This window comes from Sander vitreus, chromosome 14, assembly GCF_031162955.1.
Source record: "Sander vitreus isolate 19-12246 chromosome 14, sanVit1, whole genome shotgun sequence".
Lineage (NCBI taxonomy): Eukaryota > Metazoa > Chordata > Actinopteri > Perciformes > Percidae > Sander > Sander vitreus.
The window spans coordinates 21,649,619-21,677,248 of NC_135868.1; the positions used below are offsets into that span (position 1 = coordinate 21,649,619).

The 27,630-nt window shown below is 42.3% G+C and overlaps 2 protein-coding genes and 1 long non-coding RNA gene across 3 annotated transcripts; 2 read left to right on the top strand and 1 right to left on the bottom strand.

Moving 5' to 3' along the window:
* Positions 1-283: 283 nt before the first annotated feature.
* On the top strand, positions 284-1,242 carry LOC144529400 (uncharacterized). The gene is made up of 2 exons (XR_013502987.1): positions 284-603; positions 695-1,242. It is a non-coding gene; the product is annotated as an uncharacterized LOC144529400 (long non-coding RNA).
* A 1,572-nt stretch (positions 1,243-2,814) lies between these two features.
* Positions 2,815-7,773, bottom strand: LOC144529107 (solute carrier family 22 member 6-B). Its single transcript, XM_078268057.1, has 10 exons — positions 7,393-7,773; positions 6,576-6,679; positions 5,902-6,056; positions 5,375-5,543; positions 5,077-5,191; positions 4,277-4,383; positions 3,818-4,029; positions 3,576-3,684; positions 3,256-3,468; positions 2,815-3,097 (listed from the first exon to the last, which is right to left on the bottom strand). The coding sequence occupies exons 1-10, from the start codon at positions 7,729-7,731 to the stop codon at positions 2,995-2,997; spliced, it is 1,626 nt and encodes a 541-aa protein (XP_078124183.1). The 5' UTR covers positions 7,732-7,773; the 3' UTR covers positions 2,815-2,994.
* A 5,087-nt stretch (positions 7,774-12,860) lies between these two features.
* On the top strand, positions 12,861-27,579 carry trak1b (trafficking protein, kinesin binding 1b). The gene is made up of 18 exons (XM_078267532.1): positions 12,861-13,029; positions 14,297-14,491; positions 17,306-17,382; positions 17,710-17,826; positions 18,520-18,620; positions 20,490-20,595; positions 20,690-20,768; positions 20,891-21,021; positions 21,126-21,200; positions 21,312-21,449; positions 21,541-21,617; positions 21,711-21,959; positions 22,133-22,416; positions 24,138-24,256; positions 24,873-25,080; positions 25,196-25,301; positions 25,997-26,122; positions 26,435-27,579. The coding sequence occupies exons 3-18, from the start codon at positions 17,332-17,334 to the stop codon at positions 27,027-27,029; spliced, it is 2,562 nt and encodes an 853-aa protein (XP_078123658.1). The 5' UTR covers positions 12,861-13,029; positions 14,297-14,491; positions 17,306-17,331; the 3' UTR covers positions 27,030-27,579.
* Positions 27,580-27,630: the final 51 nt, after the last annotated feature.

Sequence of the window (27,630 nt, forward strand, 5' to 3'; positions counted from 1 at the left end):
TCCTCTATATTTGAGGTGAATGGTGCATTTTACCCACATGTCATTTTGGAAGTCTTTTTTCTCTTGGATTAACTTGGGCATATTTGCCAAAATAAATTCTGAAAAGGAACCTTTGAGCTCATTTGACATCTTTACTAAGGCAGCGAAGCTCAGTTGGACACTTTTTTTTTAAACCGAGATCCTATGAAACATGATTCCATTCGTCTGCACCCCAATTATGTCCAAGGGAAATATATTAAGGGGCCTCAAGAAATGTTCTGACCAGTACAATGTGCCTCTGTGAATATTGCAATATCAGTTACTGTAATATCTTTCCTACATGGGACCCGTGTACGACCGGGATGCAGAATTGTTTGCAGTCCTGCTGCACTACAGGGTTCAGTAGTAAATGTTCTGTCTCCCTCTCTCAACAGAATGGATTTTGCCACGTGAACACATCCCAGCTTACTGCACGTATCCAGAGCTACACCAACGTGACATCAGGAGATGCAGAGGCCCTTAAGCTGGCGCTCTTTAAAAACGGGCCGGCGGCTGTCAGTATCGATGCTTCACATCGATCATTTGTTTTCTACAGCCACGGCGTCTACTATGAACCGGCTTGTGGTAAGTTTACTTGTCACTCATACTTTTCATAGCAACAACGGTCTTTCTCGCAATATAAATCAGGAATCCTTCTTGGGGTTTTTTCTTTTAGGTAATACCACTGATAATTTGGACCATGCCGTGCTCGCAGTGGGATACGGCACCCTGAATGGGGAGCCATACTGGTTGGTAAAGAACTCATGGTCCACCTACTGGGGCAATGATGGCTACATCCTCATGTCTATGAAGGATAACAACTGTGGAGTCACCACTGATGCTACATATGTTACACTAGCATAGATGTGCCCATTTTCTTCTGTGTATAACCAAATGTTAATGCCACTATGTGAGTGCCTGAGGATGAATGCTAAATACTGGATGTGTTAAGATATGGTTATCCAATCAAACTGAGATACTTGGTGATAATGTGTTACATTTTGCTGTTGAATGGTGTTAGAGTGAAGTAAGATGCTACACAACTCGCACACGGAACAAGCCCACTTTTTTTTTTAAACCGGTTTTATTGCTGGTGACACATAGCTGCAGTGCCTTCATTTCAGTTGTACAAAATGTAATTGTGACATGTTTTGTTGTGCTTTATACTTTGTTGCATTCAAATGCACTGGGCAGGAATCAATGCAATAAAAAAATTGGAAAGTTTTCTATTAGCTGGCTTCAGTGACATCTCAGATTCATGCAGTGGTGTTAGATTGTATGAATTGAAAGCATACTGGCCTCAAATATCTTTGCTATAGGAATAATAGTTTTTGCCTGAGTAACATTTTTTTTTTTTTTTTTTTAAATGTATCACAAATCCATATAGACAGTAACATCCCTTAAAGGGCCAATGTGTAGGACTTTCTCCCATCTAGTGTTGAGATCATATATCGCAATCAACTTTCTCGCGCCACGCAGTTCAAAGCAAGTATTACAGCTACGGTAGCCTTCATGTTCTGATGACGCCGGTCTCTTGCGCTTTTCAATATCCTTTCCTTTTCTGGGTGAAGAAGAAGACTCTGTTCCTGAAATTTGGATTTTGAATAACGTGTGGTCCTCTGTTTCCTTCTTCAAACTTGCCGGGGCCGGGAAGCTACAATGCCCATTAGCAGCACCTGTGAGTTTATCATGTGACAGTGAAAATGCGAAAGGCGGAGCAGTATATCCTGTACGTCCCGTACCCGCTAACGTAATTCAAGATGGTGCATGAATATGGAGCGTCTACCCCAGTTCATGCAAATGTAAAATTTCAAGCCAATAGGAATACTTGGAATTGATGGTGGTGGTAAATATTCATGAAAAAGGACAACTTTGTGAACGGGCAACACAGATTTTGATAATAAACAACTTAAAAACATTACACACTGGACCTTAAACACTTAAAATGGAAGTACATTTTAAGAAATTCACAGATCCAAATCATCTTCGTCAGTCATTTTAAACGACATGCTGGATGCCTGGGTAGCTCACTTGGTAGAGCAGGCGCCCATATATAGAGGTTTACTCCTCGACGCCCCTTTGCTGCATGTCATTCACCCTCTCTCCCCGTTCATGTCTTCAGCTGTCCTATATCAATAAAGGCCGAAAATGCCCAAAAACATAATCTTATAAAAAACATGCTGATCAAAGTCACATCCCATAGTATTCATAAAAACATACAAATGAGCTACATTAGTCTTAAAAAGGGTACATTAGGCTTAAAGCTAACTAGTACATGCACTCTTATTAGCTTTTCTTTCTCTTGGTTTGAGAATGAGGACATAGAAAACGAGTTAGTTTGTTCAATACAGCATTAAGATACACCTAAGGTATCAAACACAAACAGTCCACAGACATGTTACACTTTTATACAAAAATATTATACAAGTGTTTTTATTTGATGCAAAAATGTAGTAAATCCTTCAGTCCTGAAACATGAAGTCCTAATAATAGCTGCTTACGGGGAGTATGTGTACTGCATTAGAGAGGAAGTACTAAAGTCGTCTTGTCCAATCTGATTCGTCAAATCAGCACAGGTTTAGAGATTTGAGCTCCGAGCTGATTCCTTCAGATTTATCAATATATGAAAGTGTGTCTGCAAAGTCTGAAGGGCAACTATTTATTCTGTCTCACCACATATGCTAAATATATCAAACCACTTCTCAAAATTTGAATAAAGGTGTAAACATCTGAGAAATGCACAAGATTATACAGGATGACTATTTCTGACCTATGTGGGTGTTTACCTGTATCTGCTAAAACAGTAGGCTGTTGATTTCTGTGCATGTGCACCTGCATGCTAGTTTGGTTGGTTTGCATAGAGCTCTTAATCAGATCCTGACATGTAATTGCATAGAGGATGTTATGTTATGTAAGTACTGTATCTGGTAACAAAGTTGAGGCTGTATAATATGTGAATAATAGAAAATGTGCAGCTTAGGCCTGACTGGCAAGACGTCTTAACTCCTGCTGCTCTTTGCTGTTGGCTGATTGGCTAGTATCCTCAGACATCTCAGGGTTGTCCTTGTTGGGAGGCGACCTGTAGGAGACAAAACACTGAGCGGTTTGCAAAGGTTGGGTCTTCACATGTGAATAACATGGCAGCGAGACGATATCCTATTCAGGGTCATGGAGGCTGAGCAGCATGGACACATTAAATGCACAGTGACCAAAGTAAAAAACGTCACATTGTAATACCTCATGTCCCAGTTCTCTGCATCCTCCACAGTGTCAAGCAGGGGTCTGTCAGCAGTTTCGGGCAGTGCCAGGCCCAGGACAGCACCCAGTAGCGGGGAGATACCGAAGATGACCAGAGGTGTAATGAGGCTATGGTCATGAAGCATGTTTATAATGGGAGCTAACACACCGCCTATCCTCGCAAACATACAGGATACACCTATTCCTGTTTGCCTGTAGGTAAACAAGGGAATAACAGTTGTAGGTATCACCCACAGAGACTTTAGGATCATGTGTGGATGAGAAAAGTAATCAAAACTGTACAGAAAGACATGTCTTACCGAAGCACAGTGGGGAATATCTCAGCAGTGTACACATAGACTACAGCGAAGGAAGCTGTTATACCAAACTTCCCAACCATGGCAAGAGCAGTTAGGACATTGGGATGATCTACAGACAGATGGAGGGAAATTATCAGTGATGAAATACATTTACGTCAGTTATTTGTGTATGAGATGAAAAGCTGATGTTTCGAAGGTTTGGAGAACGTTCACAGTCCTGTCAGAACACAACAAAAACCAACCTGCAGGGACAGCGAGCATGAGCAGACAGGCCAGCCCCCCAACAGCCAGGAATCCGCTTTGGGAGAGTCGGCGACTGAAGGGCAGGACAAGTAGGACGAGAGAACGAGCCGGGATCTCAATTAACCCGAACACAAACTGGGTCAGGTAGAGGTTTGTCCCTAACTTGGACACACCCAGAGAGAGGCCGTAATACACCAGCACATTCACAAACCTAGGGTGCAGAGGAGGAAGAGAAAGAAAATGGTCAAAGGAATATAGAATGAGTATATATATATATATATATATATATATATATATATATATATATAGAAAGTTATTGACATAAAACACACACACACACACATATATATATATACTATATATATAGTATGTATATATATATATAGTATATATATATATGTATGTATACTGTATATAGGTAGGCGTGCATGCAGACATACACACGCAATTTAGCCTACCAGATGTAGAACAAGATGATAGTCCTCTTCCTCATCTGAGGTGTTCGTACTAGATCCAATGCTGAATAACTTCGCTTTCCTCCATCCAAAATCTGACACTTCTCAACCTGGACACACGAAAACAAAAAACATTCAAAAGATAAGGCTGGTGTGGTGATATTCTACATTTCTCTTATGCCTAACAAATCCAACACAAATACACACAGAGTGGTATCAATCTTCTCAACTTATCTTGGCAAGATTTACATCTGCATTAGGAAACATGGACTTGGGGCTGAGAGCTACAGACAGGGTATAGAGAAGTTTGAAAGTATTGAGAGATGGACTTAACATTGTTGGTTTTGGTCTTTTTTATGGGTTTGTTGGCAATAATAAAAAATATATATAGTAACACCATCCTTATCCTTTTACAAAATAAGTCATACTGCATGTGGTAGACAAAAAATACATTTGAACAGCTTAGATCAGTGGTTCCCAAATATTGTCATGTCAAAGACCCCTAAACTGGCACAAATAAGACCACGGACCGCCATTTGATAATATTATGTCCCAGAGGCCCCCCATCTGATAGTAATTTTACTTATAAGATGTTTTATTACAGAAAGTATATAAAAACTTATGGCCAAAATAGTTATACATTCTGTCATTATGTTACTTATGGATGGAATTAAAGTGAAAATAATGATTCCCGTTTTTGCTGGGAACTCCCTCAAGGACCTCTGGGTGTCAGCGGACCCCACTTTGGGAACCACTGGCTTAGATAGCACAAGAGGGTATGGAGTAAATGCAGAGAGACACACTTGTACAGCAGCAGGTAAGACCCGGCCATTAACAAGTGCTGCCCTGCGGAGGAGTGCGATGGCTTCCTCCATCCTGTCGTTGGCTAACAACCATCTGGCAGACTGAGGAATCACCCTGACAGGAGATAGAGAGAGCATGACAGTAGACAGGGAGAGAAGGGAGACGAGAAAGAGTGGACAGAGGCAAAGAAAATTGACAGAAATAAGGGCAGAGGATGAAATGTGGATCACAAAGAGGGTATTCATGTACTCAATACACAGTGAATTTAATGTTCAGATGCTCATTGGATTTTCCCACCATATATAGAAGATGAGCAGGAAGCCTGGGGCTGATATAGCCAGTTGTAACTTTCTCCAGTCTCGTATCAAGTACGCTATGCCTGCTAGCAGCATGTAGCCCAGACCAAATGCGTAGTCGGTGAAGATACCGGCTAGCATGCGCCTCTTGGTGCACGTCCACTCAGTGCCTTTGAAAAAACAGCGCAGGGTTTGGAAGGGGAGGAGGGGAGGAAAGGAGAGGTGAGGAGGAATCATGGGGAGAGGGTGAAACTTGAGGTTGTGGTGTGGAGCTTTAAGGTAAGTAGAAGGAGTGGCAAGGGTCTGATTTGTGGGATTGGGCAAAAATAGCACAATAACGCATGAGCCATTACACCTCAAGTACAATATCTGCAGATCTGACAAATTAAATCACTCCTTCCTCTGACTGATACTGAACAGTTGTGCTTGCTAGTGTCGTCTGTTTGTTATCCAGTTTCCATCATCCATATGTGAGGAATCTAAACATGCTACAAAATAGTCTGCTTAGAGTCTGGGTTTTGTTAGTACCAAGTACAAAGGCATTGATGATGACTCCGGAAACCGTGGTGCCAACCAGAAAGCGAAGAATCACATAGACGGAGAAGTTAGGTGCAAAGGCTACAGCGACTCCAAACCCAGTCTGGAGAGCGATGGACAGCAGCAGGATGAAACGCCGGCCGTACCTTGCACAGAGAGAGGAGTAAACAGGAGTTTGCACAAGCATAAATGAAAGCATAGGTGAACATTGTGACAGGGTAAGACCAGGCTATTCAGGTCAGTGTTAGTGTGTGACAACTTCCACACACTGCCAACACACCTTCAGGAATTTCAGTAGTATGTGAGAGTTTAAGTGTCCTGTGAACAAGTACATTTCTGTCATACAGGAGAAAAGCAGTTAATATTTCATGACATAAAAGTATAAGATTTTTCACAAGATGTTTAAGGTACAGACTACTATAAGCTTAATTGAACAATGTCAGTCTTCAGTGAAACCGTGTCAGTCAAACCCTAGTGTGTAACTTCAGCTCTTCAACTCAACAGCATGACTTGCACTTCTCACAAATGTATACCACATGCCAAAGACTCCACATGTGTCTGCCCCTGCAGCCATGCTTTAAAACTAAAGGGTCTGGCTGTGTGTTTTATTTGTACAAAGTCAGAGGCTACAGGGCTCCAGGCTAAAAGAGAGCAACAAAGCCTACCTGTCAGCCATGGCTCCAAACAGCACAGATCCCACCAACAGGCCAAACATGTAGATAGATGAACTGAGACTGTTTAGTCCAGCTTTGTTACACACCAGGTCCCACTGGTAGAAGGAAAAACCAAAGAAGCGTTTGAATGAAATAAACCTTTTACTTTTCATTCATAGACTGGTGACTGTGTGAGTGTTCAAGCAGGAGTCACTTGTGTGTCTACACCAAAGTGAGTCCATATTGACATTAATAAATGTACCAAGGCTGCATTCCAGCTGGACAGAGCAAAGGCTGCATATTTCCTATGTTGCAGTTGATTTAAAGTAAAATGAATAACTTTAACTATCATTGGGGAAATGGGAATATGCAACACTAGAGAACAAATATTAATAGAAATGATAATGGCCTTAATGTGGGTCCTGCTTTATTTGAGTGTCAAAACATAGCTTTATAGAAGTAGTTTGGGGAGTTCCCTTCTTTGCTTTCTTGCCGACAGTTAGGCACCCATGGCTCCCTGGAAGGTTAATCCGGCCTTGTATGCTACTTGGTTTGTCTGCCATCACAATTGTATAAGGACTTTGTGTGTGTAATCCCTGTGTGGCCTTAATACTTTGTGATATAGTCCACTTTTGTTTTTGTTTTGTTTGTTTTTAATAAGAAATTCTCCCAGACTTGGGTGATTATCATGCAACAGTAGTAAACGGATGATTCATTGTGAGTGGACAAGTTATTCCACCAGTTTCCACGCAGGAGCATGAATTATTAAAGTTGCATACTTTTCATCTCTGATTAAACAGATGTGCACATCAACAGCATCCTACTGTACCTCGGTGACTGTTGTACTCTGGAAAGTCTCCTTGCTGTACACCCATCCCTGGCGACATGGGACGCGCTCAGTCCGGTTGCTCTCCAGCAGATCATCGGATGAAAAGCAGGACGAATTCGAGAGGCTGAAGTTCAGGCTGAGTGTACCGAGAAAATTGGACTGATTCCCGCCCACTGAGCTCGAGCTCTCCCGGCAGTGGTGGGGCGGCGTGGATCCAGTAAAGATGCTCACCATCATATGGAAGGCGAGGAGGATCTGGGGTAAACAAATCCAAATGTACAAAATTTTCTGATATTTGCCAAAGCCTCCGACGGCAGAGAGGATCTCGTCGAAATTCATTTTTGGGAAATATAGGTCAATTTGGAGGCTCTATTCCAATGAACCAACCAGTGGGAAGGAGGCGGAAGGCTGACAACAACTGGTAGTAAACATCCACCAGGCAATAACTCAGAGGGGCGAAGGGGAGCTGTGGAGTGTGGTTCAGGAGGTAAACAGTCTACATCAATTCCCATGTGCTTTCGTAGTCAGTCCAGTTGACAACAGTTATCAACATGCATCTTTATCAGTCTTGAAATTACCTGAAGAAAACACCATCTTCCTGTCGACACGACTCACCTTGCTGCATGCAGTGGCATCTAGTCTCTCCAAACCAGGGTTCACGCAAGTCGATTAAGTGCAAAGGTGTATCAGTTTTTCTCCCAAAATAATGTGGAAACCAGACAAACATCAGCTTCACGCATGGAAAACTAAATGCTACATTTTCCTCGTTAGAGCCGTTGTTCGAAATGTTAGAAAGTGAAAAAGTGATGCATCAACAAAGTGCCAGTATGTATTGATGCTGTTGTTTTCCTCACGACGCTAAATCTGTAGAAACCCACACCCTATGTTGGCAGCAGGGGGCGCGAGTAGTGATGTAGACCTATCCTTTACCGTTAGGCCTATACTGTAGGTACATGGCTAATAGTCTCATTACAAAAACGCTCAAATGCAAGGCTCTCTGTGATCCTTTAGGCGAATTAATTTATTGTAATGCTTATTCTTCATTGATATCATTTAAGCATCAATTGCACGTGCTGCCATTCACCATGTTGAGTAGGCTACCACAATGTCTATGTGTGGTACACAACATATTAATATGCAGCTAAAGGTGCGTTTTGACACATGTTCTTGGGTCTTTCTAAATCAGAAGAAACTCAAGGTTCCTTCAGCCCATTGTTGTGTGTTTCTACCCGTGAAGATTATGCAAATCAGTCGGCTAACGTAAGCAACATGATAGAATGAGGAGCTGAAAACCAGCCCTCTGCTGTCATCGGCTGTTGGAAGTTTGAATTACAGCGAGATTTGTAATTCAGTCTGTCAGGAAGGAAACATCTGTCAGAATGGCCTCTGTACTCTCCTTCTCTACTACTGTATTTAAATATAGTGAAAGTAGGGTAGCTCATTTTGTCAGGTAGGAAATATCTATCAGAATGGCCTTCTGTAAAAATGTGGTTAAAAGTAGGGTATGATGGATATAACTACATTTATAGAGGAAGATGCCATTCTGATAGATATTTCCTACCTAAAACAGGGGTGTCAAACTCAATTTCAATGCCACACTGAAAAATGAGAATCACATTAAGGGCCAGACATGTATATTTTATTGACATGCTTTTATAGTAAAATATTTTTGAATGTATTATTGCATGTCACATGCAATAATACATCACTTACAGTTTGGTCGACATAAAGCCCTCAAGAAGTCAGCAAAAAAGGTCTTTATCCATCATAGAATTTAGTAAATCAAGCAAAACAATGATTGCATTTTAGAAGCAGGCTGCCCCACAGCCGACTCACAGCAACCTTTTTCATATCCTTAATATGCAAACTCTTTGCTTCTGTGGGAATTTATGAGTCTCAAAGTCGGCAAATTCTGCTTTGAGTGTTGCGTAACTGCAGTTTGAAAACATTTTCTCAGTTTTTGGTTTGGTGCACAACTAGGCGGGCCAAAATTTATTGTGAACCTAAATTGATATGTGGGCCAGATCAAAATTTGGGAGGGGTCCGATTTGGCCTGCGGGCCTTGAGTTTGAAACATGTGTCCTAAAAGAATGAGCTACCCTACTTTAACTAAATTTATAGAGGAAGTAGGCCAGTCTGATAGATATTTTGTACTTGACAAATATTTATTACCAGCAAACATGCCCTTTTGGGACCCATGTGGCACCGCTAGGGGCAGAAAAATAGGCCCAGAGTGGGCCCCATTACTGTCGTGTGCCACACTTTGGGGCCCATTGTGAGCCCGCACATTGGGCCACAGTGGGCCCACTGTGGGCACATTGTGGCACTCTGGGCACAATACTGTACATTAAATAATATATATACAGTACATATCTATCCATCTAGACTATCTAGACTACCAAGACCAGAGAATAATACAAAAAAGGGCCCCACAGTAGCACAGGGTTACTGTAAACACACTGTGTTGAACCATAGTGTTTTGTGTGTGTGTGTGTGTGTGTGTGTGTGTGTTTGGGGGGGGAGAATGGCTGACTCAGCCTAGTTATTATCTGGAGAACAATGGCTCCTCTCTCTTCAGTCTAGCTGGTCAAGTGGGAGGCAATCACTGCAGATTCATGGAAATTGGTTTCATATTTTAGTCAGTGTTCAATTAAAAAAATACAGCTGCCTTCATGCTCACGCTATGTCGGTGGAAGGATATTATGCATAATAACCCACCTTGCCTTGCTGGGGTATAATGTCTATATGTTGATACAATGTAGTAATAGCCTAACAAATGTTACATTACAAGTAAAAATTGTGAAAGATCGAAATACCCAAATACATTTATTATTGGATGATTTGGAACTACATGTCTGTTATAAACAGTCGCCTGTCCCCTTCCTGTTGTGGGTGCTCATGACGTCACCGATGCTCGAGCCAGAAGGTTTGGGTGTCTGGATAGCAGCTGGGAGAAATACTGTCAAGTCAGCTAGAGTTTGTCAGGAAGCGGTTGGAAACAAAGCGTTGCTTTTAAAAATAAAAGCACAAACATTGTATTCCAGTCCCAGTCTTTATATTATCTTGAGTTGGTCATAACCAAGAACCATATCAGTACACAACACATTTGATACTGTAGCCTATAGACATTGGAGCTCCTTTTCCTTAGTTTTTTTAGTTGTGGACTTTTGGAAATTCAGGCCTTTATAGCTATGCTATGCTATTATTGTTATGCTATACTAAGGAAATTGAGGTAAACACATCATAAACACATCATATATCTTTTTTTGATCCCTCAAAACACATTTAACCATTAAACAAAACAAAAAAATCTGATCACTGATAAGGATTTTATTTTGAAGGTGGTGACCAGAAGTGTGATTGTTCTCGAATGGCTGGCTTCACAACGATGAGGGAGGCTCCGGAGAGAGTGAGAGACAAGAGAAAGAGACAGAGGGAGATGGCTGAAGGGAAGAAAGAGTGGACCGGGTCAAGAGCGACTTTGGAAACCAAGCTTATGTGACCTGGATGGACCAGAGCTGTCAGCGCTGTGGAGCGAGTCCAGACACAGAAATATCACAGCGATCCGCCCGGCCTGTGCACAGACTTGACAGTTTGACAGGGACCGTCTCTACCATCCGAGGGACAATCATCAATATCTACTCCGATTTCCTCCCTGAAGGATTTACTCAACTGCACCAGAGTTCCTTTTCGATTTCTGACAAAGAAAACGCTTTGGATCAGTCACTATACTGAGTGTGAGTATGGCTCTGTACCGGCGCTGCTTCACAAATGAATGGTTTTAATGGAGGCGATGTCATGCATCATAAGGTCAGCTGATCATGTTCTGGCACTTATTGTGTTAAAACAACCCAGATCCGCATCCGTGACGCGACCTGCTAATGTAGATGAAACCACACCCTCAGACAGTATTCAAATAACCAGCAATAACATTGTTTATGCATTAATTGTTATTTTACTGGGGATACTGTCAGCAGCAGCAGCAGCTCCTGCATTCACTGCAGGACAGTACTCATAATTTTTACTGTATCCAGTAAGCTGTTGGGCCTTGTACAAGTGCATTCTAAGACATATAGATGTACTGCCTTTATTTTTGATTATTTAAAAGAACAACCACCCTGATTTGAGGTTTCTCATCCTGATCCTCATCCATTTTGCTCCTTTTTTGAAAACCTGACGAGGAGGAGCTTTTACAAGTGGGGGACAAGTTGGGGATGGTGTTTTGGGAGTGTTAGAATGCATGCCTTTTAATCCCATATCTGCATGTGACTGTGCTGGCAGTTTGAACCTGGAATTATGTTTCATTCACACATTATGTAATTGTGGAACTGCCCATTGAAAAGGGTTTGACATGCCAAAGAAATTTACACCAACACACTAGTCCAACAGAGAGTGAATACAGCTGCCGCAATGGGAAAGACATCCCAAGGTTGTAATGCTGCTACACAGAAAACAGAGCATGTGCAAAAGGGTCTGTTCACCTTTATGTTTTGGTATGGTCATGCATGTGTTTGTCAGTTGTAGGAGCATTTGATGTCAGATGCACTCATCCATTACCAGCTCTCTTTTATCTTATGCAAGTACAGAGACAACCACAACCACCTATTCACACTTATGCATATGCACACAAACCTCTGTGTGCTGTGTCACAGGCTGTTTGATCAGACACACAGGTGAATTGCATGATCCAGATCTGCAGTGTGTTTACTGACTGCAGCCTGCTGTGCATCTGCACTGACACATTGAGCCCTGCAGAATAAAGACAGAGAGCTGCAAGGTCACTATGCACGAGCGCTGCTGTATCTACTAGGGGATAGATAGGGGACCCAGGATCAAACTCTGCTCTTACTTCAGTAGTCTGTGCTGTAAGGGGGGCCTTCCTGGGAGACTGGGAGGTCAGGAGGTTGGGGTTGCAGCTATTGGTTAGGTTCAATACCCATGTTGGCATGCATTCTCGCTGCTGAAGTAGCCTTGGAACACAGAACCCCTCACAGCCCAGGAGCCACTGTTCTGTGGTTTTACCTGCTGTCTGAATTCCCGCTAGAGGAAAACGAAAACAAAAGCATTTTACCGTTCATGGATCAATTAAGTAGTACACTTTCATTTCATCATGCTATTATCGAGAGTTGCTCTTACCCCCCATGTGCCTTCTTACATTTCCTGACAGATGAAGAGTGGAGTCTGTAGGCAATAGGCTGTGATTTGTTTAGCTTGCTGGCAGGCAGCACAGTGCATACTCAGCACTTGACTCTGGAGGGAAAGAAAGAGGTACATTGATTAGTACGTATGGCTGTGTAAAGGTCTCTGCTTCTCTCCATCCCTCCTTGCTTCCTTACCCCTCCCCATCTCTCCTCTCCAGGTTGCTGTACCTGCTGTGTCCTCAGGTGGATCTGCTAACCCAGTGGAGCTCCAGCTCCAGAGGTCCATGGCCCCTGTTTCTCTCCGCCAGTGAGAGGTAAGCCAAGCTGGCCTCCCCAGCCCCCTCCCCGCCTCCGGCCCCAGACCTGGACCCGGACCCAGACCCAGATCTTGACCAGCGGCACACCCACGAGGAGCAGTATGTGAGCGAGGGCGAGTCCAGCCAGCTTGACACACACCTGGCACCGCCCAGCTGCAGGGACGCTGAGACCATCACAGGTATGTGTGTTCGTGCGTGCATGTTAGTCTTAGGAAAAACTTGATTTTCCGTTTGCATTATGGAGTATCCAGTGGGTTGTAGAAGGGTTAACTCAAGCTTGGAAGGCATTTGTCGCAGCATAAAAGGATTGCATCTTTAACTGAACTCAAAACATCAAGATCTCCAAATATAGCTACATAGTTTGCGCATGACATCAGCAAGATGTGTTCCTTCTAGCAAGTATTAATAACTTTCTATTGTGTGGTGTATGTTATTTAAATGAATGTATTTGTTCTAATTAGCTGTGTTATAAAATAATGCTGTTTTAAAGACATAATGTCCTAAATGGCATACTTTTGGAAACTCTTATTAAGAAAAGATTGTATCACAAAGACCACAACAAGTATTAGCAACACTTCATGTGTACTTCAAGTAACAAAAGTACTTGTTTTGCAGAAAAATGCCCCCTGTAAATGTTATTATTATATTTGGTTGGATGTTTAATACTGAATCATGTAGCATTTTAATGTCCTAGCTGGTGAAGATGGAGCTAACTTTATATACTATTGGGTATTCAAATTATAAGGTTACTGCTTGTGCATGTACTGTAGAAGAAGTATAAGGTAACATACAATAGGGGCACCTGGGTAGCTCACCTTGGTAGAGCGTACGCCCCATGTACAGAGGCTCAGTCCTCATCACAGCGGCTGCAAGTTTAATTCCAACCTACGGCCCTTTGCTGCATGTCATTTCCCCTCCTTCTCCCCTTTCATTTCTAAGCCATCCTATCACAAAAAATGCCCAAAAAAGGAACATACAATGAAAAAAAACTTGGTACAGGTACTTGAAAACCGTACTTAAGTACAGCACTTGAGTAAATCTACTGCACCACCACTGCTTACATCTATCACACGTAAAATCTCTGTCAGTCACAGGCTTAAGAACAGTTATTGGTCCAAATAATTACTTTTCTAATTCCAAAATCAACTCTGAAGTAAGTGATCAGATAAACAGTGTGTCTACATGAACCATAGTATTAATCAGATTAAATCCAGTAAAGGCATTAAGTAATAAATAATTGTTTACAATAAATAAATAAACTGTTACCACAGTACTTACCTGGCTATTAGTTGATAACGTTGTTGCAAAATCTTTAAACTGATACGTCTTTAAAATGATTATATCTACACTAGTTTGTGTTGAATTGCTTCCATTGAGCCATTTTTGAGATAAGTGCACCATCAGGCAGCAGTATAGTGACTGTCCTCTCCTCTCTGTAATGTTCAGATGTGTGCAACAGCACTGACCTGCCAGAGTTTGAGATCATCAGTCTTCTAGAGGAGCAGTTGCCGGTGTACCGGTTGCGGGCTGACACTGTCTATGGCTACGACCACGATGACTGGCTGCACACTCCCCTCGTCGCACCGGACGCCAAGCTTGACCTGACCACCGAGCAGATCGAAGAGACACTCAAATACTTCTGTAAGTCTGGCTGGAGTACAGTCAACAGCGTGATTTTATTCATTATTTATATCTACAAACGTATTTCCTGTGTTGCCGAAGCTCCTGATGAAGCGTGCAGGAAGCTTTTAGTTTTAGAGTGGAAGTGGAAATGCAGTAAAGAAATACATAAGGAGAGGGACAATGAAGATTAAACTGGTGGGGTTTAATTTCTGGGACTTGTGCGAATACATGTGAAGGAGTATGTGCTACATTTAATCCTTCAGTTGGTTTTTGGAAAGATAATCTACGATAGTTGAAACACATTTTCTTTTCTACATTTCATATTAAACCAAGAAAGTAAGGACATACTCTCTATTCAGTACATTAGGGTCAATTAGAGTCAGGGTAGGGTTATTAGGGCATAGTATTACTGTACTATTACTACATTTTCATTATTTTGTGATATGTAGTAATATTATACAACATATTGCTTGTCATCATAGCTTTTTCTTTCCACAGAGGCTCAAACTACACTGTGACACAGATACATTTTGTACTTTGAACTGAGTTGCATAGACGTAGATAGACGTCTCATATGTTAGTTAATGCCATATCTCCCTTTTCTTTTGTATTTCATTCTTGTAAAAACTAATTCTGCTAGTTGGCCCAGGATGATCAATACATTGTCCGGTAATAAAGGTCATCTATGCCCTCCTCCTGCCATATAGATACCATATATATACTGTATATATTATACTGTATGTATATATATTTTTTAAACATTCCCTGTTTTAATGTCAGACATTGTTGTAAAGTTACCAAACACATTACAGTTTAATTTGAGCATTAAACTGTATTGTGAGGAATTTATTTAAAGGAAAGATTATTGGTGTGTGTGTGTGTGTGTGTGTGTGTGTGTGTGTGTGTGTGTGTGTGTGTGTGTGTGTGTGCGTGTGTGTGCGTGCCTAGGCCTCTGATTGCAGCATGATCAATGGTAGAGAGTTAGTGTGTATGCCTCTGCGCGTGTGTCAGGGGTTTGTTGGTGGATGAGGGTCGCCATAGTAACAGTAATAGTCGCTGGAGGCAGATAGATGTTCAGCGGCCCTGCACAGAGCAGAAGAGAGAGAGAGATGAAAGGTGATGAAAGTAAGGTGAAAATAGGAGAGAGATGTGGGAGTTCTCTTAGCACTGCAGCCCGCCATCTCTGATTGGCTCTTCCCTCCATCCTGCATCCTCTCAATCATACAACTTCTACTTCAACTCAGTAACTGTAGAGACCGCACACACTCTCTCTCATCTCTCCGCCTCCCTCGCACTCCCTCACAGGGGGGTGTCCATGTGGCCGGACAGTCATTCTGTCTCTGGGCCTATTACACGGTAGCTGAGCAGTAGGAGTAGGGGAGGGGAAGGGAATGGATCAGTGTTTGGACCGGTTGTGGTTTCTGCTTGTCGGTCATTGTGGAGGTCAGGGAAGAGATGGACAGCAAGAGCGGGATGGAGCAATTAGCGAGGAATGAATGTGAGCTGGATGACTGGTACTGTAAGGAGGACAAGGAAGGTAAAGGACATTTCTAAAACGAAGGAAATAAAGACATGTTTGATGTGATTTAATATTTGATCAGTTTAACTGTGGCATTTCTTTTCATTGCCAGTACTTTAATTTGATGTTTGTGCACATGGACTGAAGGGCAAGCTAACTTTTGTAGCCCAAGATTTCCCCTATCAAAGTTTGTTTAATGACTGCAACAGATTACACAATTATTTCAGAATCTCTAGTCTCAACAAAAAAATCTGGATTTTGTAACAGTTTTGTGAGTTTCTTGGTTAACCTACACTGGAGCTTGTCTTTGATTTAGTTTTTCTCTTTAAGAAGAATTTCCTGAAGCTGCTGACTTTGAATTTGCTCTGTTTTGACCTAACCCTCGCACATGCACACACAAATCCCTACAGTCCCATAAAGTGCCTGTGTGAGCCAGAGTAGATCATAGATTTTAAACACTGTTAGGAGCAACAACTATTCAATTATTTTTTCTTTTGGTTGCAATACTAACAGGAGTACGGAGGTTTAACAAGCTGTTCAATAACTGTGTTACAGCATGTTATTAATTAGAGCTCTGAGGTCAATACAAGCTTTCACCTTAGGGCAACAGAGCCCACTGCTGTGTGCCATGGAAATAACTCCTCTGCCCTGCTCTTTCATACACTGACATTATATCAATGGTGATGGAAGGATTACAACCTAAACATGACACTTCCACAACCTCTGAAAGGATGACTTTTTTCTGTTTCTTTGTTTATTGTGATTGTAAACAAGTGATACAGTGCTGTTTGATATATTCAGTGACATGTTATGTAAAAAAGAAAAGAAAAAAGACAAGAAAAACAGAAACTAACAAAAAATCCAAAATAAAAGTAGCAAAACAATAAGGCTATTGCATATGTATTGCTTTTTAAATAAAATAGAAAAGTGCAGGGCAGGGCAGAGAGAGCTGTATTAAGCGAGGCTTGCTAATTCTGACTTTTTCCTTTTTAGGGAACAGCAGGTAATTGGATTTTCTCTTTTATATGGTTAAGGAAGGGATTACATACTTTATTAAAAGTTTGTGAAGCCCTGTAATGAGTATTTTATTTTCAAAAGGATGACTTTTTGTGTTACATAATGTGGCTGTGTGTGCCATTGTTCATGTTGATGCATCACAGCAGAAGTGATTCTTCTTCTTCTTCTGAAGGTTGTTTTCAACACAAAGGTCCCACTGCTTTTATTCAGTAAAGGGGGTCTGATTCTCAAACGGAACTTAGCTCTGCACATCCTCACTACCTTCCTCTCACTCTGTGTGTTTTATATCTCCACAGTGCTATGTTCAGACAGAGTGGGCCAGATGACGAAGACCTACAATGACATCGATGCTGTCACACGTCTGTTAGAGGAGGTGAGATGGCCTATTTTTTCTGTTCCATGAGTGTGATTGAAAGCTGCACGCATATTGTTAATTAGGCTAAATTACAATGTGCAACAGAGAGGAGGTTTCTCTGTAGATTTGCCCAAATGAAATGTGTTTGTGGTGCGAACAGTTGTGTAAAACTGTGATCAAATAAACAGCAAAATACAGAAAGCGGTTGGTCTAAATTTACCAGCAGTGGCTGAACCTCCACCCCAACAGGACACCAACAAGAACACATGTAGTTTACAAATGTTGTATTGTGGGATTTTGGGGGTATTGATGCTGTGCTTACAATCTATCTCCTTCACCCAATAGAAAGAGAGAGATATGGAGTTGGCGGCAAGAATCGGCCAGTCGCTTCTTAAGAAGAACAGAACTCTGACTGAGCAGAATGACTATCTGGAGGAGCAAGTGGCACAAATCACAGAAGAGGTCTGCTCACACACCAATTCAAAAATACTAACTCAAGCTCCACTTAGTAGCTTTTTTTCTGGAGCTTTCAAATGAATCACGGTCTTCATCATTATCAACAATGTCAACAGTTTTATCTCCATCACAGGTGAACCAAATCCATCCCCTGATGAAGACCGTGTCATACAGTTGGAAGCCCCTAAAAAAGCTAGTGAAGTGGACCTATATTTACTAGTTGTAAAGTCAAGCATTAAGATAAACCTGATTTTACAATGGATTTAGATAGGATTCGAAATCCATCCACATGACATACTGTACATGCATACAGTACATAGGGGGCTTCAGTAGCTCAGTCTGTGGGGACAGGGCTTGGGAACCAGAGGGTCCCCGGTTCAAGTCCCCATACGGACCAGGTAGAAAGTGTGGACTAGTAGGTGCCAGGGTTAGGGTTCCCCCTTGCCCCTGAGCAATGCACCAAACTCCCAATTCAGCACCTGTCTATGGGCAACCACCTTGCTCTGACACTCTCCATTTTATGCATGTATATAGGTGTGTGTGTGTTTTTGGGCCTGTGTGTGTAATGTGTATAATAACAGAGTAAAATAATTGAATTTCCCCCTTGGGTACTGATAAAGCATGTCTTTTTCTTCTTCTTCATACACACATTCAGACAGAGACATACACGAGTGTTGAACATTATCCGTCCTCTTCCAGGTGGCCCAGCTGCACCATGAGCTGAACCTGAAGGATGAGTTGCTGCAGTTTTACACCAACGCAGCTGAGGAGAGCGAGGACGAGTCCAGCACCTCCCCAACGTTAGCATCCTTTCTTTGTTACTTAATATCACTGCTATGATCTGCAAATACTTATTTCATACTTTACAATTTACACATTTTAGAGATGTAAAAGCGGAGGTAAAAGAGAGCAATGAAAGAAGAGTGCTGAACATAGATTCTTATAAAATAAGAGAGCGCTATGGAGGATATATTTATACATAATTCAAATTGAAAGTCCAAGGAGAAAACGAAGCAAGATCAAATTAAAAATATTATTATTTTACTACGCTACTAGGAAAAATGATGCCATAATTGAATATAAAAAGAAAAAGGAAACTGTAAAAGCAAAGTTGAAATGTAAAATGATTTATCTTTTGAATTTTCCATTTCGATTTAACATTTGGCTTTATCATTTCGATTTAACAGTCTTGTGCCAAATGTCCTTTTAGTCATATTTAGTCATTCACATATCTTTTTTTGTTAGTCAACTTTTAGGTGACTAAAAGTCTCGTCATTTTAGTCTAGTTTTAGTCAAAAGAAAACTCAATATATCTAAAAAAGAAAAGACTGTCGTGAGATTAAAGAACGGCTTTTTATTGCTAAGGCCATATGGTCAAAATAAAATGATTTATTTATAATGTAATAATAACTTATATCAATAACTTATTTCACCAGTGAATTGCTGAACATCCGCTAGATAGGAAAAGGGTATTTTACAATAACTTTGAATGCACCACGAGGCTCACCAGTTTAAAGTGAAGTGTGTCTGTGTTGTTTTTCCAACAACTGCTCCGTCCCGCTGTTGGAATCCTTTACAGTTAAATACAGTCACACTTTACACCGTTTAGCTGTCAGCATTTATACCCTGTTTAATCCAGCTAACACTAGGCTAACGTAACCTGCTGTCAAGTTTAGTGTTAACTAGCGGCACATGCAGCGATGCTTTGGTTGCCCGTAACGTGCCTGAATATTCTTCATGAATATCTCATGATGAAAAAGTAGAGACGATTGTAGACGAAAATGAAGAGAGATTTTATCATAATTTTTATTTATTTTAGTCTTGTCTTTTTTCGTCAACAATAATGCATGTTAATTTAGTCTTAGTCAGCGTTTTTGGACATTGGTGCAATCTTGTCATCGTCTCATCTTAGTCATGGAAAAAAAGGTCGTTGACTAACATATTTAGTCTTGTCTCGTCTGACGAAATTAACACTACTGTTGAGAGACTTCCAGCTGACAGCGGGGTCTGTGAGCATCACTGGCTGGCCGGCGAGCAAGCGATCCCGGCCGCCACCAGGCCTGTCACGTCAGACTGGAGCTTCTCTGATTCTATTGAGAGACTTCCAGCTGACAGCTGGGTCTGTGAGCAATACTGGCAGGCCCAATTACAGTATCTACATGAAAACTTCACTGTTGTTGCATGAAATGTCATTTGTATTTAGCCTACATCATCAGTTTCTATCATCTAATGTGAAACAAGAGGCCAAGCCAGCCTGGTAGCGAAGCTGCAGCCAGATGCTCCTCAACTGTGTTTCCCAGCAGTCAGCTCCCCCTGCTGTCCATAAGGTGCCTCTGCACCCCTTTCGTTTCAGACCCTCCCACCAGCCTTTGGGCCACACCTCCACTTTTGACATCTGTCAGTGGAAAAGCCAAATGTTAAATCGAAAAGCCAAATGTTAAATCGAAATGGAAAAACCAAATGTTAAATCGAAATGGAAAATTCAAAAGATAAATCATTTTACATTTCAACTTTGCTTTTTCAGTTTCCTTTTTCTTTTTTAAATTCAATTATGGCATGATTTTTCCTAGTAGCGTAGTAAAATAATAATATTTCGCTTCGTTTTCTCTTTGGACTTTCAATTTCAATTATGAATAAATATATCCTCCTTACTCTTTATCTTTCCAAAGGGGTAAGAAAAGTAAAGTGGAAAGTGCTTCGGGAGGCTTTTTGAGTGACACCCTCCAGAGGAAACTCAAGGATCTGGAAGAGGAGAACCTCTCCCTCCGCTCAGAGGTATCTCCACACGCACCGACACAATGTAAGAAACTGAAGATTCTGGGATTATAGAGTATATATTTATATATTCATTACGCGTATATTTACGCAGGCACACCACCTGAAATCAGAGACTGAAACTTATGAAGAAAAGGAGCAGCAGCTTGTCAATGACTGTGTGAAAGAGCTCCGTAAGTTTTTTTCTCACACTGACATTTATTTATCTGTTTTATTAAGCTTCCCTGTGTTTGTCGCTTGTTTTCGCTCTGTCTCCTTTTAGTCTCATCTAAACTTGTCCCTTCCGCCCTATCAGGGTTGTCCAGTCTCCAAATATCTACCATAGCGGAGGAATTGGCTCGTAAGACTGAGGATGCTTCCCGCCATCAAGAAGAGATCACACACCTACTCTCTCAGATAGTAGATCTGCAAAAGAAAGCCAAATCTGTGAGTACACACAGACAGACACATTAACCCTTTTCAACTCAAAGGTGACTGTTATCACGCTCTGCTCATTTAGCTAATTCAAACCTGCCTGTGTGTGTTTCTAGTATGCGGTGGAGAATGAGGAGCTTTCTCAACACCTGGTGGCAGCTAAAGATGCCCAGAGGCAGCTTACAGCAGAGGTAACTTCCACTTCTACACACTGCTCTGTCTTGATTTCCTTTCTTGCCAAGCTAATACCAGACAGTTTGACTTTAATTCCAAAACACAATTTCAATGTCTACATTAAACAGCTCCAGGAGTTGGAGGGGAAGTATTTGGAGTGTATAGAGATGCTGCATGAAGCCCAGGAGGAGCTGAAGAACCTGCGGAACAGAAACTTCCCTGCAGGAACCCCTCGACGCTGCCATCCTCTGGGACTGTACCCCATGGTGAGAGAGAGTATGTGTGTGTCTGTGTGTGTGCTTCTCTAGGTGTGTGTACATGCCGTCCATTCTTTCATGAGGAGTGTTTGTGTTGCAGGATTCTCTGGCAGCTGAGATTGAGGGAACAATGAGGAAGGAGTTGAGTCTGGATGACCCTGAGTGCGAGGAACAGAAGTACGTATGTACTAAGATTCAAAAGCTAAGATGGCACACATTATCGAAAAATAAAACACTACAGTAACTGCATACTGTATTGGTTGTGTGCAGAATACATCGGAGGCGCGTTTTTGAGACGGTCAAGAATGTCAACCAGACAGTCCGTCAGCGTTCTCTGACTCCAACCAACGCCAACATCCCGGGCTCTAACCAGTCTCTGTCCGCTCGTACGTCGCCCCAGTCCAGCGGCCTCACCACACCTCACTCCAGCATATATGGTGGGGACATCAGCGGAGATAGTGTTGCCCTTGACAACCGAACACAGAGCATACTGATGGAGACTGCTACCAATCAGGATAGGTGAGGCGGAGTGGGCTTATGCAATTAAGTAGGACAGTTTTTAGACATCTGCCATGAATTAATAGGTAAAGAAGTACCTTTTTAAATGGACTGTTCTTTGAGTTAAGCCTGTACTGTTATTAGTACAGTTTGTATAACATGTCTTCAACAAATTGGTCTCGGTTTCATGGCAGCAACCCAGAGGGCCGAGAGAAGAAGGCCAGCGGAGCTGAGGACCTGCGTCTCGCCCTGCGCCGCCTGTCTCTGCGTCGACAAAACAACCTGAGCGAGAGGCGCTTCTTTGAAGATGAGAGGGAACGGAGACGGGGAGGACATGGAGGTGTACACGATGCCCTGGGCCAGGAGTGTGGCCAGATGACTCCCTCGGAAAGCATTATGTCCCTTGGGAACCTCCACCTTTGGGCCTCACGAGGGCCCTACCTCCCTGACAAACTCCAGATCGTCAAACCGCTTGAAGGTGAGGGAGAAAGGGAGAGCGAGGTGAGCTGCAAGGCGGGGAGGAAGTGGGAAGGAGACCGACACCGAGGGGTCGGGACAAAGAAAGGGAGCAAGCGGGGCTGGGGGACTGAGAGGGAGAGGGAAAGAGGTTGGGGATGGGCGAGGAAGACCGAAGCTGGGATAGAGAGGGAGAGAGGAAGGAGGTTGGCCAGAGACCGAGCCGGGAGCAGGAAGATGAATGGAGCGAAAGAGAGGAAAGAGAGGCCTCTGTCACTAATGCTCTTTAACTCTTTCTGGTCTCTGATGCACCATCACAAGTCAGGCAGTTTTCCATCTCCACACAGCTATTGCAAAGACACACAGCCGAGAGGATGGTTGTAGACAGATACACACGTGATTAAACAGAGGAAGAAAGAGGGGATGGTGTTTGGTTTATACCATGCATCCAAATTATTTGCTTCTTTGACCTCCCTCTGGGATAAGAAAAACAGACTTAAAATGAGATGTACAGTACATGTAAGTGTAACACTTAGTCTATATCCACGACGTTCCACTTCTGGATTGCTCCGTTGCCGCTGGAGATTTCACCAGGATGTCCTTCTTTTCGGTCAGATGTCTGTTGCCTTCCGCTTTCTTTGTGTGAATTCTAAACTCCGGTGGATTTATGAGGACTATGGTTAACTGCTCCTCAGATATCTGCAGGGTAAATCCAGACAGCTAGCTAGGTTACTTGTACTATACTTGAGTGTTTTCTTTTCATACCACTTTCTACTTCTACTCCACTACATTTCAAAGAGAAATGTTGTACTTTTTACTCCACTACATTAATCTGACAGCTTAAGTTACTTAACAAATAAGGATTTTTGCACACAAAACACATGTAGTTTATAAAATATGATTTTTTATTTTAAATTAAAATACCCTTCAATATTTAGACATAAAAGACTATCTTAAATGATAAGCCAATTAAACACTTAGTTGAGTTGAGTATTTGTACAGTGTGGTATGAGTGAATGAGTGAACACTTCTTCCTCCACTGTTTATTTGTGTTTACACCATCTCATTTCTATGTATGTATTATTCTGTCTTTATGTGTTTCTTTACCATTTATTGTTTATTAACATCCTCCTCTGTTTTTTTATGTTTTTTTGTTTGTTCATTCTGTCACTGCTTGCTATCTCTGTTTCACATTAATTTGGCTGACTAATAAAAACCTTTTCTCATTCTAATTGCTCCTCCATTTCATTTTCATCTTATTCCTCTGCTCTTCATCGCCTTTTAGTGTCTCAGTATTCTTGCCATCTTTGTTTGTCATCCTGATCTTTAAGGCTTATTCTGTAACATTTCTCATTTGTTTTTTCGCGGAAATGCTTATTAGACAAAAAAACTTAAAACATAAGACATAAGAAAAGGCGTTATTAGCATTAAATACATATTTCTAGTCTACATACATGCAGACATTTGTCAATTTGCCCCTACACCATTATCACAAAACCAATTACGTGTATTATAGTTGATGGAGGATTTTTACAGATTAACGTCGGAAAGTCTATTAAGCCTTTTAACTGAAACCATAGGAAACTACCAGCAGTTTTCTGTACCAGAAAAGTTACATATTGAAAGCATTAAATGGCAGTTACAATTTAAGTATTGAGTCATAAATAATCCCTTACATGTTTATTTGTGTGTGTGTTTGAAGATATTAAGTACATTGCAGTTCTCTTCATGTCTCCCCACCAGGCTCTGCCACCCTGCATCACTGGCAGCAGTTAGCCCAGCCTCACCTCGGTGTGATTCTGGACGCCAGGCCAGGAGTCGTGCCCAAGGGCTACAGACCCCTGGAACTAGAGCTGGAGCAGGTCTGTGTGTGTGTGTGTGTGTGTGTGTGTGTGTGTGTGTGTGTGTGTGTGTGTGTGTGTGTGTGTGTGTGTGTGTGTGTGTGTGTGTGTGTGTGTGAGATGTCTGAGTCTGTATCTACAATAATGGTCATGTTCATGTAAATGCATCTCTGTATGTTTACCGTATGTACATAACATGTTATTAACAGATGACTGCAAACAAAGTGTTTTACCACTCCATGACAGAATGTAATTAGTTACACTAGTAATTATAGAGCTTTTCATTGCACAAATAAAATTGGGATTCATAGTCCTATTTTACTACAGATGGAATCAAATCCCACTCTCCGTTTTACTGTTCTGCTATTTTTCTTCACAGTTCAGTAGGAGAAGAGAGACAATGCTGAATAAAATACATTTTGACCAAAACAATTCAGGAAGTTTATTTTGATAATTAGAGGGAAATGATAAATACAAAAAAACTTTGTGTTTATATGGTCTGACTTATTACTTGCAAAGTACTACTCACCCTACTCCTAATAACTGTTAATAATACTACAAGTAATAGTAGTACTCGGTGCACATGCATGCATCTGTAATGATTTGGACTCTTCTCTTTGTGCTGCGTTGTCTACAGGTATATCCATGGGGTGGCTTTGAGGAGGATGAACCGGGGGAGCAGTACTTCCAGAATCTGCCCACCTCCTCTGCTTCTGCCTCCCCAGCCGTACCCTCCACCTCCAGCACGGGTGAAAGCAACCTCGGGCAGCCTCCACCCAGCCTCGCTCCACCTTCTCCTCCCTCTCCATCCCCAACTCCACATCTTAGCAACACTGACGTCCTGGGTGAGGACATACATGTACTGTACACTGTATATATGTATATTGTGAAACCTGTTTGGAACGTGTGCAGTGTTTCACAGTGTTTTAAATGAGCTGTCTGTGTCTGCGTGACCTGCAGCTACATACTACCCAGGGAAATGCATGGCCCACACCAGCTCTACCTACACCTTCACAACCTGTCGGATCCTCCACCCAACTGATGAGCTGACGCGGGTCACACCAAGGTAAGCAACAGAAGTAGTCTGGTGCAGCTTGAAAATGTATGATCAAAGTCAACTTGTTGTGGCCCTTCCCCTTGAGTTTCTCAAAGTTTCTCTTTGATCTGCCAGAATTCAGACATAATCAACTACTGCAAAGTTTTGCTTTTCTGCTAAAAGCAGCCATATTCAAACAAATGCCTTATTGCAAAAGTCCTAATGAAAATATGTGTTTTTATAAGAACTGTCATGTGTTTGCCTCCAGAGGATGTGCATACTCTCCTCTGTTTGAAATGGTGAATTATTTTAAAAATCAACTAAAATGTCTTTTGTATTACATTGCATATATTGTAATAAGACTAAAATATAAACATGCATTTTATAGAAATAATGCAGCTTAAAGTGATAATGTCTCTGCAGAGTGCTACATGTGCACTCAGTCTGAATTTGACTAAATCCCACAGGACAAATAAGACCCAAACAACAGTTGCTGAGGTGGGAACGTGTCCAAGCAACAATATTCAGTCACTTGCCTGCTAGACAGTAGGATGGTGCTAAATAATACATGCAGGTGCTTGTGGTTAGAAGAAACAACATCCCCCATGCACAACAAATGTCAGTTTACAATAATGGCATGACATAAAAGTGCAATTTAAGTCCCTGAAATCAGCGAGTATATTCTTTAAGGTATTTCAAATTCTCTTTGTGCACTTTCTTTTCAGTCTGAACCCAGTCCCAGCATCGTCCTCCTGCGTGATGACCAGCACTCTGTTGGTTACTCCTACTGCTACACCCTGCACACCCCGCAGGCTCGGTCTCAGGCCGTCTGAATCCTCAACTAACCTCAGGCAGGGTCCTAGACATTTTCAGCTGTTTTCTTTTCTGTCTTCTTCTTTTTGCTACTGTAATAACCCAAACTTTGTTTCTATGTTAATGAGTTAGCAGATTGATACTTAGTCACTTTTGTAAAGACATTCACTGTTTGTCACGCTGACTTTGTCTTAGTTCCTTAAAAAAACAAGGCATGTAACTTTCACAAAAAGCTCTGATAGGCAGGAGAAAGCAGATTGCTAGGATCAACATAACTTTCTTTGGCTCAGTTATTTGCAGATACCAGTCGGTATGATATTGACTCTCATTTGTTTCCCATGTTTGTGCAGAGATGCAACACGCACCACCAGTACTTCCCTGGGGTTAGTGCGCCTTCTCCAGGAGAGAGGGATATCAGCAGCAATGTATCACCAGAGCCAGGGCCTGGAATACGGCCAGGGCAATGGAGGAGTCTTATTCAGCACCTCCATCACCCCTAACCGAGCGCCCAACCCCGACCCTCTGCGCCCCTCTACCCCTCCCAACTCACCTACAGGACAGGGAGTTTCAGTTGGGCCAATGCCCGCGGGCTTCGACTTTAAGAGCCCTTCGTACGACAACTTCCTGGCCTCCAAACCGGCCCGCTCCATTCTGAAGGAGGTGACGGGGAGGATGAGGGGCAGGCAGAGAGGGAAGGATTGCGAAAGCCAGACGGACGTTAGCGTGACCGTCCACAACCTCAACCTGCTGGACAAGGTGAAGCAGCTTGGTGTGGCTGGAGCTCAAGGGGGCAGAGCAATGAGTCCCGGCCCCATGCTGGGGCCTCTGGGCGGGCTGCGCAGATCCGGCTCCCCTTTTGGGCCCGACGGAATGAGGAGGAACCGGAGTTATCCTGCCATGGTTGGGGCCAGCATGGCCATGAAAGCCCCGGGGCCCCAGGAGTAGTCTGGACTGCTGCTGGCCAGTAGGGGAGCCAAGTAGGAGCCAGGCAGGGCCTAGGACTGACTGCTGAGCAGCCACCTGGAGCCCAAACACTGTTCATACTGTATGACAGCAACATGGCACTACTGACCACTGACCCTATGCACTCTTTAGTGCTTTTAGGTGGTGACTCATGCTTGAATTAAAAAGCAAAATAACTATTCTAGTATGCACCCATGCAGTTTAAAGGAGAAAAATGTACTTTCGCTAACCCGACCCGAATCGGTGCAGGCAACACGGATTGGCTGCAGCTACATGTACAAGCTTCCACTGAGCTAAAACGGCAGTTGTCGGGACAAGTTTTAGAGTGCCTTTGTGCCTCTTTACAGACAAAAAATGCAACAGGGCCCTTACGTGACAACAAGATGCGTTTTCAACTCAGACATTGTTTAAATTCACCTATCCTGTCTCGATCCTGCCAGTAGGTAGCTCACCCTGTTAGCTTAAAACAATGTCTGAGTTGAAAACGCATATTGTTGTCACTAAGGGCCCTATTCATGTTGAACAGACATTTTAATTGCATGTTGTGTCTGTTAAGAGGCACAAAGGCACTCTAAAACTTGCC

Bases quoted from the DNA above. Each gene is read 5' to 3' on its own strand.
- LOC144529107 (XM_078268057.1), bottom strand. From the start codon at position 7,731: ATGAATTTCGACGAGATCCTCTCTGCCGTCGGAGGCTTTGGCAAATAT. The intron at 5,544-5,901 runs GTACTAACAAAA...GTTTTTTCAAAG, and splicing joins CATCAATGCCTTTGTACTTG to GCACTGAGTGGACGTGCACC. The intron at 5,192-5,374 runs GTGGGAAAATCC...ATCTCCTGTCAG, and splicing joins CTGCTCATCTTCTATATATG to GGTGATTCCTCAGTCTGCCA.
- trak1b (XM_078267532.1), top strand. From the start codon at position 17,332: ATGACGAAGACCTACAATGACATCGATGCTGTCACACGTCTGTTAGAG. The intron at 17,827-18,519 runs GTCTGCTCACAC...GTCCTCTTCCAG, and splicing joins TGGCACAAATCACAGAAGAG to GTGGCCCAGCTGCACCATGA. The intron at 21,022-21,125 runs GTGAGTACACAC...GTGTGTTTCTAG, and splicing joins TGCAAAAGAAAGCCAAATCT to TATGCGGTGGAGAATGAGGA.